At 50.4% G+C, this 20358-nt stretch overlaps 1 protein-coding gene across 2 annotated transcripts; it reads right to left on the minus strand.

Annotated features, from left to right (window-relative positions):
- Positions 1–134: 134 nt before the first annotated feature.
- On the minus strand, positions 135–9048 carry Aen (apoptosis enhancing nuclease). 2 transcript variants are annotated; one of them, XM_041658691.1, is made up of 4 exons: positions 8927–9048; positions 5441–6020; positions 2457–2657; positions 135–1536 (listed from the first exon to the last, which is right to left on the minus strand). In XM_041658691.1, exons 2-4 carry the CDS (start codon positions 5954–5956, stop codon positions 1345–1347), a joined length of 909 nt encoding a protein of 302 aa, XP_041514625.1. In that variant the 5' UTR covers positions 5957–6020; positions 8927–9048; the 3' UTR covers positions 135–1344. The 2 variants fall into 2 exon arrangements, with proteins under 2 accessions (XP_041514625.1, XP_041514633.1); XM_041658699.1 differs by lacking the exon at positions 8927–9048 and adding an exon at positions 7881–8075.
- Positions 9049–20358: the final 11310 nt, after the last annotated feature.

Genomic DNA, 20358 nt, shown 5'->3' on the forward strand with positions numbered 1-20358 from the left:
TAGATCTAACGCGTACCTTTCTGAAAGATGCCACCTTAAGACAGGCACCTGGCAAAACTCGGGGCTCTAGCCCTCCCCACCCCTCAGCCAACCCCCCTTCCGCCCAGCCTGACTTTTAGAGAGGACCACATCAGTCACTTGTCCAGGCGAGTTTTATTCCCGCATTAATGATCCCACATGAACAAGGAGGCTCCTCCCGGTACACAGGCTATCCATCCTACCACCCTTCAACCTGCAAATGAAGCCATCAAGATTCACCCAGCAGTAAGGTTGGCACAAGTTGCTGCTTTTTAAGGAAACCAGAGCTTGCCCCTGGCGCCAGGCCAGAAGTGGTGATGAATGGGTCAGCTCCCTCTCTTCCCCTGGCAGGGAGGAGCTGGCAGCAAACAATCCATGACTAAGGTTTTGTGCAATGAGGGCCTTGGCTGACAGCAGTCAAGTGTGGTCTCGGTAGTGTCTCTTCCTTTCTGACCCTGTGTCACTGTTGTCACTTTCCCAAATACCACAGCGGGCAGGATGCTGCTATGAAGCAAGACCTGCAGACAACTCTAAACTCCTGCAGTGCCCGGGCCCTGGCTCCACCTCACCTGCTGGAAAAGCCAAGCCAGAATCCTGCCTGGGCCACAGCGGCTGGGAAACCAGGCAGTGGCTGGAATAGAGACAATTTTCTTTCAGCACGAGGACGCACACAAAGTACCTCAATACCCATGAGGTAGGTTCTATCGCGCTCCCCCACTTTACAGGGGAAAACAGGCTCAACGGGATGCCACAGGCTTGCCTAACGAGGCTTTGTCAGGGAATGGTGTGATCTGAACCCTTGCTTACTAGTCCCCTAAAGTTACCCTTAGGACATAGGACATCTAAGAAAGTCAGGGACAGGGAACGGGTGTCTTCTTTAAAGGGCTTTCTTAACTATTTAAGTTACTATGATTCTAAACATATCTGTAGAGGAGAGGTGGCAACAGCAGCAGAACTTCACCCTGCCAGAGGGGGAGAGGGAGCTCCAGGACACCCACAGCACCCAGCACCCCCAGGGAGACACTGTATGCCAGAACAGCAGAGCAGTGAGCCCAGACTTGGCTCAGGGAGCCAGGGACAGCCTTGGACAGTCCTGTGGCACTTTCCCTGTACCTCCTGGGCACTACAACGCTAGTGTCCTTTGTAGAACCACAGGGATTGAAGAAAAGTATCCCTTAGATACCAGGTGCTGTGAACCCGCATGTGGACAGTTGAGTGCCCTGACCCCGTCTCCCAGGTCTGCCTAGAGGGACCACTCCTGGCTTCCTGCCCCATCCGCCACCCGCAGGCTCCATCCTCTCACTCCCTTATGTCTCCACTGGTGCTCTAGGCCAGCTCGTCAGGCCAGTACTGGTCCTCCATGTATTGCTCTACGTCAGTGCTGCTGTCGGGTGCCCCGTCCTCGGGTTGGGCCTTGGCATTGTCGGCCTCTTGCTGTTCCCACTGCACCTCTACTAGCTTGTAGAGCTCCATGGCTGTCATGGCATCTTCCACAGATGAGTGTCCCTGATGTCCTACCTGTGGACAGGAGCAGAAGACATCACTAGGTGCTGAAATGGGCCTGACCATAACGCAAAAGCAAAGCCGGCTTCTAAGGGTCAAGAGCACACATCCCAGGATGGAGGCTATTACGATTTAGAAACGAACTATATCCCAAAGGCTCCTGTGTTGTGGGCTTGTTCCCCAGCTGACGGTTCTATTCTGAAAGACATTAGAAACTCTGAGGTGGGTCTTAGTTTAAGGAAACAGATCACCAGAGAATGAACTTGAGAGTATTCTGTCTCTATTTCTCTCTGTTTCCTAGTCACTGTGGGGTATATAACTGCACATGCTCCCACCACCATGAGGTTCTGCCTTAGCACGTGGACCGGGTAAACCATGAACCAAAATAACCCTCCCTTTATGTTGGGGCTGGAGAGAATGCACAGTGGCTATATGAGAATGAACACTGGCTGCTCATCCCTAGAACCGAGGCTCAATTCCTAGCACCTATATGGCAACTCACAACTGTCGATAACTCCAGTCCCAGAGGATGTGATGCCCTCTTCTAGCCCCCAAAAGCAAGCCACGCGTGTGGGACATAGACAGTCACATGCAGGTCAAACACCAATACACATTAAAAAAAAATTCCTGCTCATTAAGTTAGAAGATGGATATCAAAACCCAACAGAGTCACAGGCCCCTTGATCTAAGTGTGAGTCAGAACACATCCTATGGGATATAGGCTATACAGGATATATCCAGGAGTCAGGTGGGCTAAGACTTAAAGAGATGAGCCTAGAAAAACCCGATAATCACTAGGGAATTCACACAGGAAAGGAAGGGGCTACACCGGTGTGGCTTGTATGTAAGCGATGGTCCACAACCCTATCCCCAGTTTAGCAGCTATGACAGTCAGATGAGCCACTCCCTCTCCCAAGAGATTCGGCACCACATACCTGGATCTTCTTGTGGAGCAGGTGCAGGGCCAGGTCCTTAAGGGAGACCCGAGCTCGGGTGTGGGAGCTGGGATGACTGAGCAGGTTTGGGACGTAAGTGGTATCCCGGGTTTGGCTCCGAGGATGAACATACTTGAGGGCCTGGAAGTCATTGTGCAGCGCGTGCCCCACCACCACCTTGCCCTTCAGGAGCTTGAGGATCTGTGAGGAGAGGAGGCAGCCCTTGTCAGGAAGGAGATACGCCTGAGCTCCCTTAGCACTGGGCATGGACCCCTCTACAGGAAGGCAGCAGTGAGGGAGGGGAGAGTCTAGGCACCCAAATTGACCGTGATGCCCCAAGTTTGAATACCAATGTGCCTTAGCAAAAGGGATACTATCCCAGCACTCCAGGGGACAGTTTTGAGGGTCAAAGGAAAGCCATGGATGTGAGCCAGCTTTCAAGTCATCAAGTCGAGAGATCCCAGCGGCTTCCACTGGCACAGGTGCTTCTTGGCTGCAAAGCCTCTCACCCCCTCAGGTCTCAGCTCATCAGCCTTCCTTGGAGGGGCTTCCATGATTCTCATCAACCTAGGAAGGAGCCCTGGTCCTTCTTTTAAGCTATCTACACTTTCTAAGTATGGATCTGGCTTTCACAGTTAGCTCTTGGGATGATCTAGCCACATCACCCCCACCCCTGCAGTTAGTTCCATCTGGCTTGACCAGTGCTACTCACGGGAGCACAGCATTTACTGATTTGCTTTTGTTGGTTGGGCCGGTCCTTTGGAGACAAGGCTCTCACTCAGCAGTCCAAGCTACAACATCAATCCTCCTACCTCAGCCTCCCAGCCAACTTATTTTCGGAACAATAAAGACCTGTTGAATGAAACCAACAGAACCGCGCCCGGCCCGGCAGATACACAGTTAAACAGAAGCCCTTGTTCCTTGCTCCTGTGGGCACTGGCTCCTCCTCCTGTACCCTCTAAACCTGCTCTGCAGCTCTGTTTGAGCACATCCTGTTCCTCCCTGCCCAGCACCTTCCTCACACTCAGGGAAACAGGGCAAAAGGCCTGCTAACTCCCATCATCAGCTGTTAGCCTTCCACAGCCCACCCCTGTTAGCATGGGACCCAGCTTTTGTGGCAGATGAGTAAGACACATTTAGGTTTTTGGTTGGGATCACCCCCAGCCTCTTCAAGTGGGACGGAGATCAAACCTATCTCCCAAGTGGATCTGAGGATCTCCACCAACTACAAACCTGGACGGCAGGGATCAGAGTTAGAGGGCTCACATGGACTTACGTTCCTACTGCTTCTAGTCATGATCAAGTCTTTCCGAAGCAATGCTTAGGGCATCATGGAACAAATCTAACTTAGGGTTTCTACTGCTGTAATAAAACACCAAAACAACTTGGGAAGGAAAGGGTTTATTTCATCTTCCAGTTCCGTACCGCAATCCATCACTGAGGGAGGTCAGGACAGGAAGGAACTCAATGGCAGGAGCTGCTGCAGAGGCCATGGAGACGTGCCGCTTACTGGCTTGCTCAGCCTGCTTTCTTATACACCCAGGACCACAAGCCTAGGGTAGCACTGCCCACAGTGGGCTGGGCCCTCCCACAGAATATCATCAATCAAGAAAATGTAGCACAGGCTTGCTCACAGGCCAATCTGGTGGGGGCATTTTCTCAATTTGAGTTCATGCTTCCCAAATGACTTTGCTTATGTCAAGCTAACAAAAGTAGTCGGTACACTGTGACAAAGGTCACAAGATGAGGTTTATCAGTATTTCCCAAACTGTCCTAATCCCAATAAAAAGTAGTTTTGTTCTAATACAACTGTGACAGGGTACAACCTGAGAGTGTAATTTCACCTTTATTTCTGCATAATTTTACCCCTGAAGAAACACTGCATGACTGCAGAGAGCTGCTGCCAGCTGAGTAAAACCAAGAGCACATAGCACTACAAATCTCAAACATCTGCCAGCAACTGTCTGCTTGCCTGGTGCTGAGCCACGGTAGTCTAACAGAGTGTCAGACTCAGGACCTCCACCCCCACGTCCCACAGCCCCAGCCTCCTCCCGCCCCTGCTGCCACAGCAAGCTTCAGGCCTTTCCTAGTCATGGGTCTCATTACTGGTGTCCCCTGCATTTCCTAACCATAGGCGAAACTGTAGTGCCATTTTAATTAGGTCTCACTTCGTTTCCGTGGCAGCATCAAGTCTTTTGAGTGTTGTGCCTTATAAATACATCTTTAATACATTAATATATGTATTATTTATAATATATTTGCATATAATCACACTAACTATTAATATAATTCTAGGCATGGTTCTGTTGATTAATTAACCCTGTGGCTTATTTATGGGGCAAGCTTGCTTAGCATAATTTTTTTTTCAATACAGGATTTCTCTGTATAGCTCTAGCTGTCCTAGAACTCACTTCATAGACCAAGCTGGCCTTGAACTCAAAGAGGTCAGCCTGCCTCTGCCTCTCTAGAGCTAGGATTAAAGGCGTGTGTCACTATGCCCATCTTAGCTATGATTTTAGACAACCATATTAGAGCAGTCTTCATAAACGACCCTGGGGCAAAGATCCCAGTCTACTTACAAGGCTTTAACGGTTCCTGAGGTCACGTGCCTTTCAGATTCCTAGTATATCAGTGGGATCCCCCGACTAGTAATCATTTTCCCAAGCACTGAGAAGTCATAAGGAGATGGGCAAAAACAGCGGCCCTTGAATGAGACCGGACTATAGGGAAATTTTACGGCCTCCAAACATTTTGTGAGTTGTTGTGCCTTTCCCTGTCCCAAAGCCTTCCTAGCAGCTGCTCCCTGCCTCGCCTGGCAGCCCTGCAGAGGCAGCACCTGCATTTTAATAACCCAGTCTCTGGAAAAGGAACTGGGTGTTTGCTGAAATGATTTTGCAGGGCCCCACACTCCTCGGTGGCGACTTAAATCAGGGCTTCACTACCCAACCTGTCATTCTGGTGGAACAAGACCCCAGAGCCCTCACCTCTTTCTGGGCCACCTGGAAGGGGATGGCCTTGCGCATGTGCTGGCGGGTGATGCCGCTCCAGCGGGTACGGTAGTCCACAATGGGCATCTCAGGTCGGACGTACTTGTCGTAGAGAACATCACCGTTGTAACTCACCACAGAGCAGCGGGCCAGCTCACTCACACGCCCATGGGGGCCTGTCCCCACCATCTCACAGTCAATGGCGACACACTTGCTGGGCCCAGGTCCTGGGGCTTCTCTAGGAATAGGCCTTTTGCTGCTAGACCTGGCCTTGGGACGCTGCCTTCTGCTGCCCGAAGCCTCTGTGTCTGCTGGTGTCTGTGACAGGGAGGGTGGAGGGCAGGATCCTGGGGCCATGTTTGACAGCTCCTGCTCCTGTAGCAAGGCTTTGCGGGCCATGAACCGCTGGTGCTGCCGGCTTCTCCTCTTGTGCCTTTTCCGAACCACATCCTTGGTATTCAAGCCGGTGAGGGATGGACACTGAGCAGACTCAGGTGCTTCTCCCAACACCATGCCAGGCAGCTCACAGCTAGAGGCAAGAGGAGCCCTGGAGGCTATTTTCCAACAGGGCAGTGGGCTGGAGAGAGATCACATAGGTAGAGGGGCTGGGAGGAGGACGCCAGGCCACACTGCCTCTCATCTTGTGATATTTGCAGCTCAAGCACCTGATGGAAACTCAGACACCTTTACTAAGAACTGCACGTGAACACCGCACATACCATACATGCCTTCTGCAAATGCCACGTGGAGTCATTCCACCTCCCACTGATATCACCAAGTACTACCGCCCTTATTTTGCACAAGAGAAATGAGGCCTGGGAGCTGAGGAACTTGGTTAAAGGCTGTTAGGAATCCAGAGTCCACGCTGAAGCTCGCCTCTAAAAGCGGTAGCTTACCAGACTGTTAGGATAGCTACAGGAAAGCAAAGGTTACAGCGACCGATTCCAGCTAAAGTCACTCATCTGAAATCCCCAAAGCTGAAATTTGCAGAGCAAGGCTTAACCTAGGTCTCTATAAACTGCAGTGCCCCCCCCCCCGGGTCTGACATACATCCACCCCACACACAGTAAGGCTCCATAGCTAGCTCTCTGCCCCTTCCTCCAGCGAGGCCAATTCTCTGTCCTACACTGGGCAGTCAGCTATCATTAGGCCAGAGCTGCCTCCATCTGGACTAGCTGCCACTCCCAACAGACACCCCTCCAAGGCCTGCTGACCCAGCTGCAGCTCTGGAACCCCTGCATCTCCCAGAGTAGCCAGGAGGTTCTCTGGGGACCCAACTGTGCTGGATGCTGGGCCGGGAAGCCTGGTTTGCCTGGAGACACAGAGATGCAGCCGATGGTGTGCTGAGAGCTGGTTAGAAGCACGAGAAGGAGAAACAAGACTAAGGGCCTGCGGATGGTTCCTAGAAGTCACTTCCGTGTACAAGGGAAACAGTAACCCCACGGGGAAGAGGGAGGGGGCAGCAGAGACACCAAGGATGAAGGCTTGTCAGAGGAATAACCTGGTGCTCGGGCAGAGGGGCCACCTGAGGTCACCAGGTCACACTATAAAGTATAAGATGGATCACAGCTTCCTCTGTACCACTTCATCTTCTGCCTCTGACCTTTGTGATCCTTCCACGAGCCACCCTTACCCAGGCTGGTGTACTCAGCCTGGTGTCTGTTGGTCAAGTGAGGGAGGCCCGAGACACCCAGCTGGACCAGTAACTGGACCAGTAGCACTGATCTAGGACATTAACTGTCTATCAGGGGAGCAAAGAAACAGGTGGTCTTCATCATGGGTCCCTCATGGCAGCAAGCTGCAGAGCCCTCCTGTGTCCGCTCTCCTTCTCTGAAGGAAGACTATCTTCAGAAGCCCAAGCTGGGTCTCCCAGTTGTCTGGTCTGGGGGTACCACAGAGCTCAACGTCCTTGGAACCACAGAGCAAAGGGAGGGACGGGAAGGGAAACTGAGAAGCTAGGCAGGCACCCAAACAGGAAGAAGCACAGAGTTAAGGAGAGCCTGGCAATTAGAGGGGATGCTGCGGGATTGCAGATGGATTTCCCAGGCAGCCCAGAGAGGGAGGGGCTGCTCAGAAAAAAGAAGCAACAGGCAGACACAAAGCCAAGAGCCAGGGGAGAGAGGGTCAAGTATCGGGTGCAGCCTGTGAGCAGCGAGGTAGCAGGGGGTGTGGAGACAGGTGGATGGGCACGGTGAGCCACTTCAAGGGACACAGGCTGAGCTCAGTAAGACAAGGAGAGGGAGTCATGGGAAGGCTTTAGGGGGATGTCACAGCTACCTCACTGGAGGATGAGATCAGACTGGGAGCCTGGGTAGGAGTGGCACAGGAGTAGGAAGCCAAAGCGGAGGGGAGCGCTGTGTTTGCTGATGCCAGCATCTGTGTGAGGAGTACTGACCCACTTAGCCAGGGGGAGACTCAGTGACTCTTGCTGACTCACCTGCTCTCAGCCTTCTCCTCCGGTCTCCAAAAGAGCACCCCGTCTTTGCAAAAGAGGTTGTCAGCAACTCCCTCCTATCCACAAACTTAACTGCATCTCAATTTGCCTTGGCACAGCAGTGGGAGGAAAACCGGCCTACAAGACCTGCGCTGGCCCTGCTGATCATGGACATTGGGGGAGGACAGACTTTCCCTGCTGGCAAGGTTTGAAAGAAGCTAAAATTAGGGTCCCTCGAGAAGTCGTCTGTGCGGCCTTGTATTTGATGAGATAAGAGCAGTCATTTCCTACCGTCTCTGGCCCTATGGAGACCAACAATTACCAAGGGAACCCACTTCTACGGCTGGCAGCCCCTAAATGGAGCTCAATTTAGCTGGAGTGAAGTAGAGGCCACAGCCCTGTCGGCAAGGGCAGGCACCAAGTTTTCCCACCTTAACTCTGGTCAAGAGTCAATAAGGTAGGCACTCAGCTTTCCGGTGACGGTCCCTGGTCCTAAAGGACTCCAGATGAAACGGCTCCCAAGGACCTGCAAAGTCTAAGGGCCACCTGCCTGCTGGTAGACCAGATGTCTATCAGAGGGCCGGTCGAGACCCTGTTCTAGCACGAACTAACCAGACGACCTCGGGAAGTCACTGTCCCTTAACAACTAACAGCGAGTTTGGAATAGGTATAAGGCAAAGGTTAAGGACAGGACCCAAGACCCTATCCTCAGTTCACGATACTGATAATCATCACCCCGATTTGGGAAAGTCAGGCGCAATAAGGTTCCTGGTGCTATCCAAAAGCTTACCAGACCAAGGAAAAAATAAAAATAAAAGAAAAAGTGCGAGGAGAGCCCCGTGCTCCCCAGACGTTGTGCCGTCCGGTTTACTCTCCTCGCCAGCACCGCCCCCTCCGCAGGCCCACAGCCCCCAAGCCAGGCCGGGATCGCGTGAGGCCGGCCGCACGCCGGCCTGGCTGCACACTGCTCCGCCCCGGCCTGAGAGCGGCAGGCGACTGGTGACAGGAACAGGCGGCCCGGGATCCCCCACGGCAGACCCCCAGCTTACCTGAAGACCCGGCCGCGTTTCCCGGCCTACACGTGGAATCCCTGCCGGCAAGACCCGCTGCTTGCCCGGACAAGCCCGGCTTCTGCTGCCTGTCTATTGGTTCCCTGGGCCGTAGCGCCCGCCTAAGGCCTCTTCTGATTGGTCTGTCTTAAGTGGGTGTGCTAGACCAGAAGGGGAGGAGCTTGTGCGGGGAGAGGGCGGTGTTCGGAGATTTGCAAGAGACCAAATGACACATGCATTCTTTGTCACTGACGCCCGGGAAGGCGTCCGGTTTCTGATCGGATGCCCAGTGATATTCAGCCTTTTAAGATCTAGTGACACACGCACTACACCCACGTCTGCCTAGGGGGACCTGCAGCCCGTCCCGCCTCTGGGTTCTGAGAATCCGGTGAAATATTAACAGTGTACGCAGGGTGGTGGTGGCGCACGCCTTTATCCCAGCACTCGGGAGGCAGAGGCAGGTGGATCTCTGTGAATTCCAGGACAGCCTGGTCTACAGACCTAGTTCGAGAACAGCCGGGGCTACACAGAGAAACCCTGGCTTAACCCCCCCACCCCAAAATAAAATATAAAATAATGTAATAAAATAGACTGCTCTTTCAGAGATCCTGAGTTCAGTTCACAGCAACCACAAGGTGGCTCACAACTATCTTTAATGAGATCTGGCGCCATCTTCTGGCCTGCAGGCATATATGCAGACAAAACATTGTATACATTGTAAATAAAATCCTTTTTAAAAAAAATACTTTAATAATAATATACAGTATATGATAAACTTGAAAAATCAGGCTTGCTTCTTCTGCAATGATTTTCCAATTCATTTATCTATATTTCAACTTCAATATTTATTTGATTTGATTTTTTTGAGACAGGGTCTCATGTAGCTCAGGCTGCCCCCACATTTTCTTTTCCCCCTTGCATCAAGTTGATTTAATGTCCCCGCATTTTCTGTGTAGCCGAGAATAAATTTGAACTTCTGATCCTCTTGCCTCCCACATCCCAGTGTTAGGATTCCAACCGCTTGCCCCCACACCCAGCTTACCTTTCCAAGAGTCTTTTCATGTGCTTCTAAAAATTGAGGATGTGATGAACATGAAAGCCAGCTCTGCCTACAGACGGAGGCACTGTCTCTAAAGATAAAATACTGGGTAGTGGTGGCACATGCCTGTTACCCCAACACTTGGGAGGCGAGAGCAAAGGGTGAGGGGTACAAGGTCATCCTGGGCTACATAGCAAGTTGAAAAACACCTAGGTTACAAGGGAGTCTTCTCAAAAACAAAACAAAACAAAACAAAAAACAACTGGCAAAGTTAAAATCAAAATGGCTATACTATGGAGGTTTGTTTGCACTTACATGCCAATGTTGGGTTTTGTTGATTTGGGAAAATATTTTGCCTTTTGTTTTCAATACATTTATTCTGTGTCTATGTAGGTATGAACATGCCACGGAGTGGGTGTGGAGATCAGAAGACAACCTGCGGGAGTTTGTTCTCTCCTCCTCCAGGTGGGTTCTGGGGACCCAACTCCTGCAGCAAGCACCTTTACCCCTTGAACCATCTCACCAGCCTGTATTTTTAAGAGTCTCATGTAGCCCAGGTTGGCCTCCAACTTGCTCCATAGCCATGGACGACCTTGAACTTTTTTGTTGTTTTTGTGTTTCAAGACAGGGTTTCTCTGTTGCTTTAGAGCCTGTTCTGGGACTCCCTCTGTAGACCAGGCTGGCCTCGAACTCACGGGGATCCACCTGTCTCTGTCTCTGGAGTGCTGGAATTAAAAACATGCATCACCATTGCCCGGTAGATGTTGAATTTATCTCCACCTTCCAAGTGCTAAAATTATAAGCATGTACTGCCACACTCAGGTGTAAGATGCCGGGGGTGGGACCCATAACTTCCTGTACGCAAGCACTCTACCAACCTGCTCTATCTCCAACATTCATATTTTACAGTGTGTGTTCGCATGTGTGTGTGTGTGTGTGCGTTTAGGTCTCCTTCTATCATGAGGGTCCTGGGTGTTGAACTTGGGTTGTCAAGGATGCCAGCAAGCTCAAGCTCATTTACCGGCTGAGCGATCATGCTGGCCTAAAAACTGTTTTTAAGATGTCAATATTTCTGTGCATCCTTTGTGACTACTTGTTTATGATAGAAATATTAGCAAACAAAAGAAATGGAGGTTCCAGACATTCGGGACAGTTGTTTTGACTGTGGATGGCAAGACCCATCCTCACTTCCCAAGGGAAGCCTCTACGTTCACTTTCCCAAACCTAGAGTGAAAACATCTGTTCTCTGTCCAAAAGGATTAGGGCTTTTTCAGAACAGAAACTTCGTGAGTTGGGCTCTGCTCAAGTCCCACCTCTAGGAACCCCTCCCTCTTCATCCTTTCAATCAGGAAGCACAGTTTGATCGCCACACCGGGTAAACCAAGTGCGGTGGTGAACCTCTGTCTGCTGTCACAGTGCTTGGGAGGTGGAGGTAGGAGGATCAGAAGTTCAAGGTTACCGTTTTTGTTTTGTTTTTGTTACAGGGTTTCTCTGTAGCTTTGGAGCCTGTCCTGGAACTAGCTCTTGTAGACCAACCTGTCCTCGAACTCACAGAGATCCGCCTGCCTCTGCCTCCTGAGTGCTGGGATTGAAGGCGTGTGCCACCACTGCCCAGCTTCGTTACCTTTAACTATTTGGCAAGTGAAGTGGGAGAAGAGAAGCATTTGGGATGTAAGACTTGATTTGTTTTGTTTTGGTTTGGTTTGGTTTGTTCATTTTCCAATAAAGTGTTTCTCTGTGTAGCCCTGACTGTCCTGGAAATATAGTTCTGCCAGTCTTTGCCTCCCGAGCGCTGGGATTAAAGGCTTGGGCCACCCCCACCTGGCGAGAATTGATACTTTGCTTTTGCAAATTATTATGCACAAATGTGCTATCCTGCCTGCCACGTGTACCCGTTCTGAGGGCAGCTGCAGGTGCTGTGGGGATGCCCTTGATGCTGAACTGGGTGCAGATCTGAAAGCGGATGCTCATCTGATTGACAGGCTTTCAAAGAGGTGGTTCTTTATATGCCAGAGACACGGGCATTACCTGGGAAGTGCTTGGCCTCACCGAATGAGAAACAAGGGGGTGGGACCTAGCAATTTGTGAGTGTTGCCATGGATAGAACATGGGGCCTTAGCACATATTAGGCAAGTCCTTCACCGCTGAGCCACACACCAGCCCAGCAACCTGTCTCCAGGCTAACAGGCAGCTTAGTGATCCCGAAGCGGGACCAAGTTCAAGGGTTCATATGTAAATCATTCACTGAGTCTGCCCACACGGCTTCCCCTTCCAACAGCACTCCAAACGCAACGGCGGCTGAGCCGGACTTTGGACCTAGACATTTGTGGTGCTATTATGTTCTCCCAGCTCCTGAGAAGGTGCAGCACCCAGGCCTAGGTTAATACTACACTTTACTTTTGATTATGCAAGACTGGGGTGTTTCCATCTGGAGAATTCTATTCCCCATTGTTGCTTGCTAAGCCACATCTCCACATATCAAATTAATCCTTAAAACAGTAGTCCTCAGTTCCGTCTGATTCTGGAGAGCTTGGTAAACTACCGACATTTTGGGTCACAGCCCAAGATTCTGACTTAACAAGGTCTGGAGTCTTTGACTTGGCCCACCGAGAACGGCCGCTGAAGAGCGTGTACCCAGAGACCAGCAGAGAGCGCTGCAGCCCTGTGTATTAAAGCAAACGTACGCAATCTTACCAGAGGTTCTGACCCTTGAAGCCACAGACCCCTTTGTGTTGTAGAGTTCCTAAAAGGTCACCTTATCTTAGCAAAGAATTATCTATTTTGCCAAGTAACTTGAGAGGCACGTTGTCACCTGTCTAAACCTTGATTTGTGTTTTTAAAATGAGAGGTTTGATCAAACTCCATATTTTTTTTATTATGTATCGATTGGCTTGAAATAGACAAGATGTTGCCCTGGGGATGGGTAAGATTAATATTAAATGAACTGATAACGCTACACGGCAAGGGAGGCTCGTAGAAAGACGTGATTCTCACTAATTCCGGCTTCAAAGTAAAAGACGGTGACCGAGGCTGGTGAGGAGGAAAGAGACCCAAATGCCATCCCGTGGTATGAAACCTCACCCCTTGCCTAATTATCATAACCACCCAGATAGATGGGATCAATTACATCTGAAGCTCAGAATGGCAGGTGCCTATCTCGAAGTCACACAGCATGAAAGCAGAGGAAGGAGTGTTGATCCGGAGGAGTTTGATTTCAGAGCCAGGACTGTGCTCCACACCCGTAGGGTGGGTCTTATCCAGCTCTCAGATCAGAGATATACCTCACTTCCTTCCCCTTCCTAAAGTCTGTCTTCCTGAACACAAGATGGAACCCTTCTCATCTCCCGTGCCACCCCTCGATGCGGAGGGCTTCTGGGGAGAGGCTCCACTCCCCTCCTTTCGTCTTGCCAACTCGGCACGCCCTCTCTTTTACCTCTCCCCAGTGCAAGCAGGTCCTCACTGCCCCGCTGCTAGCAGGACGGACACCTGCTGAGTGACCCAATTTGTAGCCTTCTTGAGTGTGAATGAGATTTTCAATAGGACTGGCTGCCTACTGGCAGGGTTGGAGCAAGGAGAAACTCGAGAGGCTGAAAATTATAAAGAGCCACTTGGAGGAGGGGCGGTGGCAACGGGGGTGAAGTGACGTGGTTCAGAGAGGCTAAGTGCCTTTTTCAAAGGCCACAACGGCTTCCAAGTGGTAGACGGCCCCCTTGAGCTGCGCTTAGCCGAAGGTTATAGGTCATGATTTCTAAAGGCGACTGGCCACTCTCAGTGCAAGGTGCTGCACCCCACTCTGCTTCACGGGTTGGGGACGACAGTGTGGCTCAGCATGAAAGGGACTTGAGCTTGTTTGCTGAGAAACTTGTTTCCACCTAGGGTGTCGACATCAGGACTTGGGGCCCACATTAGGGCACTGTGGCCTCCAGACAGGGGCGTCAAGAAAGGGAGGAGCTGGGGTGTAGCACAGGGGTACAGCACTTGCTTAACAGGCACGGGACCCTAGGTTCCGTCTCTAGTACAGCAAAAGAATGAATGAGTGAATGTCAGGAAGGAGGGAGGGGGAAGGATGGAGGGCAAAGAGCAGGAGAGGAGGAAAAGAAGAGAAAGCAAAAAAAAAGGGGGGTGGTGGTGGAAGAATCAAAGTACGGGTAGAGTGCTTGCTTCTTTTGTGTGAAGCCTCGGGTTTGTGCCCCAACATTGCATAAACCAAGCATGGTTGCACACGCCTATGATTCTAGCACTCAGGGGGAAGAAGCAGGAGGATCAGGAGTTCAAGATCATTCTCGGCTACCAAGGTAATTGAAGGCCAGCCTGGGCTAAGAGACATCCAGAAAGAAGATGGAGGACAGGGAAGGCTTTCTTTGGTCCTTCACTTATTTGTTTCCTTTTGAGATAGATGGTTACTGTGTAGCCCAGCCTAGTCTCTGCTTTCTGAGAACTGGAATCAAAGGCATGTGCCACCACGTTCTTGAAAAAATGACTACTTTTGACATTGAGGTGTCATCCAAGGAAAGACAGGGGACAGAGCTTCCAAAATTCCATTTATTAGCATTGAAAAAGTTCTTCCTGTATCATCACTTCCCAAAGGCAGGCACAGACTTTCTGGACCAGTCGGGATTGCGTGGCACATTTGCCCACAAGGGAATAATCTCCCGGACTCCTAGGTTAGGAGCGCATGCACTTGTGCTGGTATACACGGTCATCTGCCCTCTGCAAGCCCTGTGTGTTGGCCCCGGGGGTGCCTCTCACCAAGGTGGAGTTTATAAGGTGAATGAATAAGCCCAGAAGGGTTTGTGGATGCAGAGCAGCTCACCATCCCCCGAGGACAGGCATCCTGTCCCCTGTCCCACTCTAGGTACCATGTCCTTGTTTCTGGAGGTGTCCCTCTGAGGTGTCATCAGTCGCGGCATTACAGGAATATTTCGGTGGTTTCTGGAGGTGTTTGCTAGGGAACAGAGGAGGTAGAGAAAATGCATCCAGAAACGGGGTTCCCCACCTCCCCAAAGCTGCCGAGAGGACCAGCACCATGTGGTAGACTGGGACTTGTTGTTGAGCATAGAGAGACAACAACAAAATCACTAGTCTTCCATACGGGGCTGGCCGGTCCATGGCCTTGCTGACCGCCTCCTCTGGGCTTGACCCCACCACCTGTCATCAGCAGCTGGACACTCCTGTAGTTAAGGCCAGCTTTTTTCCCTCCACTCCCACGGTCCCTATGTTCTCCATGACACTGCCCACCTACCCAGGCATACCTCCCCGCCCTCCCAGAACTCCCCAGAGTCTCTAGCTCCAAATGGGGGAAAAAATAATTTCTCTACTTTTTTTTTCTCCCTCTGGAGTGCGCTATTTTCCACAGTGAAGACACTTCCTCTAATCATAGGGAAATCTTATTTCTCACGGGATGCTGGTGGGCAGCTCGTCTCCATATTTTCTTCAAGTATCATAAAAGCCTGTACAGAGAAAGGAGAAAAAGAAAGAGCTCCAAGTCGTGCCTACCCCAGTCCTCTTCTCCCCTTCTCAAGGGTTCCCGAGAGCCTAAGATGAACATCGTCCCAGTGCTCATGAGCCACAACTCAGAGTGAAGTGGGGCTAGCGGGCAGGGGAAGCAGGCTGTATGGTTGGTTAATTTCTCTTGCTGATAGAAAGTAGGCGAGGCCTCCACTGCTGAGCCAGCCTCTAATTGCACGGGCAGGGTACATCCGCTCCCTAATTAGAAAAAGCCACAATATCCTGGCAACTCCAAAAGCGCACGGCCCTAATTGTATCTCTGCAGCAGCTGAAGGATTATTACCCTTCCCGATTGGTGCTTTTAATTCTTTTGCCTTTTAATTGCTAGCTCTTCCTTTTTGCCCCACCCCTCCTCCATTCTTTGATTTGTTCTGTTCATCTAGCCTGGGGAAGGGCTTGCCTGGACATGGAGAAAATTCACTGACAGATGGGGTGAGAATGTTTGGAGAAGGCCTTTCTGTTCAACCCCTTCAGAGTCCAGAGCTTGGGACAGGGCACAGATCTACACAGACCTGACTGAACCCCAAGGCGTTCCTTGTGGAGGATGCAAGGCATGACCCCAGTCCTAAAGCAGGACTGCTCTGAGGTTTGGAGACCTCAGCACACGCTAAAGAGCAAACAAATCTAACTGGACTGCTGAGCAGTGAGCAGGTGGTAGGAAAAGTTGATACTTACAGTATCTCTGGAGAATGTGCAACTTTCTTCGGGACCTTCTGAATGACCTTCAGGTGATAAGAGATCTGTTAAAGGACAGGACAGAGAACTTCAGAGAGAAGCGATCTGTATACCACTTTGCAGACCTGGATTTGAGAACCCCAGACTCAAAAGCCACCAACTGAGTCACTGCCCTACCCTAAGCTCCCCAAGGGAGTGGGGGCTCTTACTAACCAGCCTGGTGAAACAGTGGCAAAGAGGCAGAGTCCAGAGGCAGCAGAACTGTGAGTGGGACCAACCCATTGCTATTGCCTTTCTCCTGATAGATCTAGTGAGAATGGTTGGCCTGATGGTGTTCAGGTTCTCTGAAATTCTTTTTTTTTTTTTGATGGTTCAAACATATTTTTCTTTTCTTTCTTTCTTTATTTTTTCATTTTTATTTTTTTTATTGAAAAAAAATTTCCGCCTCCTCCCAGCCTCCCATTTCCCTCCCCCTCTCCCCTCCCCCCACTCCTCTCCCTGTCCCTCTCCAGTCTGAAGAGCAGTCAGGGTTCCCTGCCCTGTGGAAAGTCCAAAGTCCTCCCCCCTCCATCTCTGAAATTCTTAAACTCCAGTCACTCTCTGAGTTGGAGGAAGATGAGAGGTACCCAAACCATTGCCATAGTCTGAGAGGATTGCATCGTGAAAAAGTGACCTGCCCTTGAGCCCACTGTCACTCCCCACTTCTCACTTCTTTCCTCTGAATTTAGAGTTGTCCCCTTAGCAACCCTGGTTTCCATGGTTTCCTCCATGACAACGATCCCCAAACCCCTCCTCTCTTTTACCTCATGACAGTAATGGGTGATAGGAATCCTCAGTATGGCCACTCCATGTAACCATGGTAACAATTAATTGAGCCTTCATGTATCTTTTGTGAAGCAGGCTGGAGACTATGAAGCTTTAGATATGGGGGAAGAGCCCGAAGGTGGGGGTGGGTACAGGACTTGAACTACCCTTCTCACAGAGAAATCAGGGGGCTTTTCTCGATACTGTCCTGAAAGATCAATTCTTGAGCCTCTGCTTCGAGCACAGCTAACCTCTGAGGAATCAGAGTCTTTAATTTGCCCTGGAGCGCATGGTCCCAATTGAATTCAGGATGGGGCAGGGGCAAAATCCTGGTCAGGTGTCTGACTACTCCCAAGAACCAAGGAGAGACAAACTGAGTCTGTACTCACGTTCAGGCATCCTCCGAGCTGTCATCAAGGTGCTTGTCCAAGATGAAGGGGACCTTCAGTGGGCTCCCCTGACCCGCCTTCTTTCCTGAGAAGTGCAAGTCCGCATCAGCATTTCAGGGCTTGGAACAGAGAAGAAGAAAACAGGGATAGTTCCAGGGACCCTCACCACCTACCTGCCAGGAGCCTTCCTGGGCAGTGGTCGGTTCGCTCTTCTACCGTATTGGAATCGTTGTCACAATTCCTCCCAGTTCTCACACTGAAAGAGTAGCTGAGAAGCTGTCAAAGTGCAAAAGTAAAACCACCCTGGAGCGCAAGGCTGAGCAGAGTGAGTCCCAAATGCAGAGATGCCTGCCCATCGCAGATGAGGCTGCATTCCGCCTCTTCTTCTCCATCCTGTTCCCTCCAAATTTTCACAAATCCCTCCCTCACACTTAAGGACCAAATCTGTATTCCTAGAGATCTCAGATCCCTGTGCCCCTTGTGTACCTATGCTAGAAATAACCTGTACTGGCTTAGAAATATATTTATGATGCATCACAAAACGGGAAAATACAGAGCAATGTATTCTGTGATATGTTTGAGTGAGCCACCAGTAGCTAAGTGGGAAACTTAATTCTTGTAAATCAAGTACAGTCTGAATCGGGTAAAGCAAAACCTTGATCCTAGGTTCAGAACCCATCCATTGCTCCTGGGTAAAAACCAAGGCAGATCCAGTCATTTTGGGTACCCTGCTCTCTCAGCTAGCCAGTAAAGGATAAATGGCATCCTCTTATTGGTCGACAAAGTAACACATGCCAACCAATGAAAGACTGGCTTTCCTTTCTGGCCAAGAAGGTCTAAGTTATCATCTTGAAAGGAAAGTAAATCCTTTGTCCATAAAGATATAAGAAAAAAAGAATAATAATTTTTTTTAAGTAAAAAGACTACTGTTGCCATGGGACATCACTGATGTGGTCAGTGATAGCTGACCCAGAGAACTAGTAAAAGAAAGACAGTTCCCTGAGCAGAAAACTGAAAAAAAGCAGACCAGCTGTCTGGTTTGGTGTAAAAAAAAAAAAATCTATAGTAACATGGAAGAGAAAGGCATTTTGATGTAAATGCCCCCTATACTATCTAAATGGGCTTTTGGGGGAGTGAGGACTAAAACATAGACTGGACTTAGAATGGCTCTTTATAAAACTGTATGAGCAATAATGGGGGGATGGAAGTATTGCATTTGTTGGTGTGAGGCATCCTGGGAGTTACTGCCCGAGACGGGAGGGTTCCCCTCCATCTGTGTCACCAGGTGACAGCAGTGTGGAAACGACTGCTCTTTCTTAATGAGAACCACCAGATGAACCAATGCCTACAACAGGTCACTTGGGTGCCTTCCTAGGCATTTCCTTTTTCCCTTCGGGCCCCAAGAAGGCTACCTTTGAGAGTCTGTGGGCAGGATGATTTCTCACCCACGTGTTCCAGATGAGTGCAGACAAGTAATGTTGAGGGGGTGGAAAGCAGAGTTAGTGTTTGCCGGTCCAAGGACAGGGGAAAGGGCCAGAGGATCGAGTCTGCAAGTGTGGGCTTTAAGGAAGCCAATGCAGAGGAGGAAAAAAGCAGGGAAGACTTTTGAAGAATCCAGTGCTGCCGTACAAGAGGCTAAATGCTAAGGGGGAGGCATGCCTACCTCGCTACACTCTGTGTGATGTTCGGGATGAGGCAATCCAGACCCATGTCCCATGTAAAGAATAGGAGGGGGCTGCCGACCCAATTGTATCTACTGCAGATGCACTTAAGCAATATCCTTGCATCTCTCTTGTTCATCACTTACAGAGGAAAGGGTATGTGTGTGCGTGGGGGGGGGCAGGTTAGAAGAGATCAGTTCCTCTAGTATAAAGGGATAAATGAGAGGACCCTAAAATGTAAATCCCAAGAAAATGACTGGGCAGGTTCTTATTACATCTCTGAAGTGGGCTGGGGTACAGGCGGGAAGGATTTCATGGGTCTTACCTCCTTGACTTAAGGGGGGAAAATCACCTTCTAGGGTGTCCTCACTGGTGATTACAGCGAGCAGTACATGGGAATGGACTCCCACGCAGCCCAGGCTGAGGCGGGGCTACCAGGAGATATTTAATTTAGAGAATCAAGGTGCTCACAGATAAACAGTAGCCAAAGCCCCTCCATTCACTGTTACCAAGGCAACAGGAAGCAGGGGCTGCGGGTGGTTGCTTGGTAACCACACTCGAGCTGGCGTCCTGTCCGCTGTGCTCTTCTCCTCCCCCAACTCCATTAGCCCTTTTGTGACAGCCTCTCCCCCTCCCTGGCTTTTTCCTCTCTGGCAAAACAATCATCTGTGCTCCTCTACAAAGGCCCTTAGGGCTTCTTCAGATTGAAAAAAAAAATGTGTACCTGGATGTTCATTTTGGGCACCCAGACACAATGTATTATGTGCTATTTCCTACCATAGTCTTAATATCTTTTCTCTCCAACTTCATGGTTTTTTTCCCTTTCCATTTACTCCCAGTAATGTTTAGGGAGAAGACAGACTCAAATGTGGTGATTTTTTATACAATACTAGTGCCCAGGGACCCTACCAGACCCTGTGAAGGCGACATAGAATTCCTTAGGCACTCGAATCCTTGGAGAAATGAGAAAGCCAACTCCCCCCCCCCCCCACACACACACACACTTCCTCTACAAACTACGTCTCACCTCTTGGTCTCTTCTGAATGGACTTTGTGGGAGTGTGGGCACGTGCCCGACATGTTGAGCAGAGCGTGGGAACCGACCCTTGGCGCTGTGCGGACCAGGTGCTGTCCAGCTTCTGGTGCTGAAGCCGGGATCCTCAGGAAGCGACCACAGGGACCTTAAGTAGCCAGATCCTGACCTTCAGACAGGGACCCTGAAAGTGAGAAGGCGAGACTGGGTTATATCTGCCGTTGTTCACCTTTTCAGGACATGCTTCCCCAGCCCCCACAACCCCTCGAAGCCTCTCCCTTCCCTTCCCAGGGCTAGAGGGTAGGAAGTGGGGTTGGCTGCTT

This window comes from Microtus oregoni, unplaced genomic scaffold (assembly GCF_018167655.1).
Source record: "Microtus oregoni isolate MIOR12 unplaced genomic scaffold, Mior012 000000F_ref0000247, whole genome shotgun sequence".
Lineage (NCBI taxonomy): Eukaryota > Metazoa > Chordata > Mammalia > Rodentia > Cricetidae > Microtus > Microtus oregoni.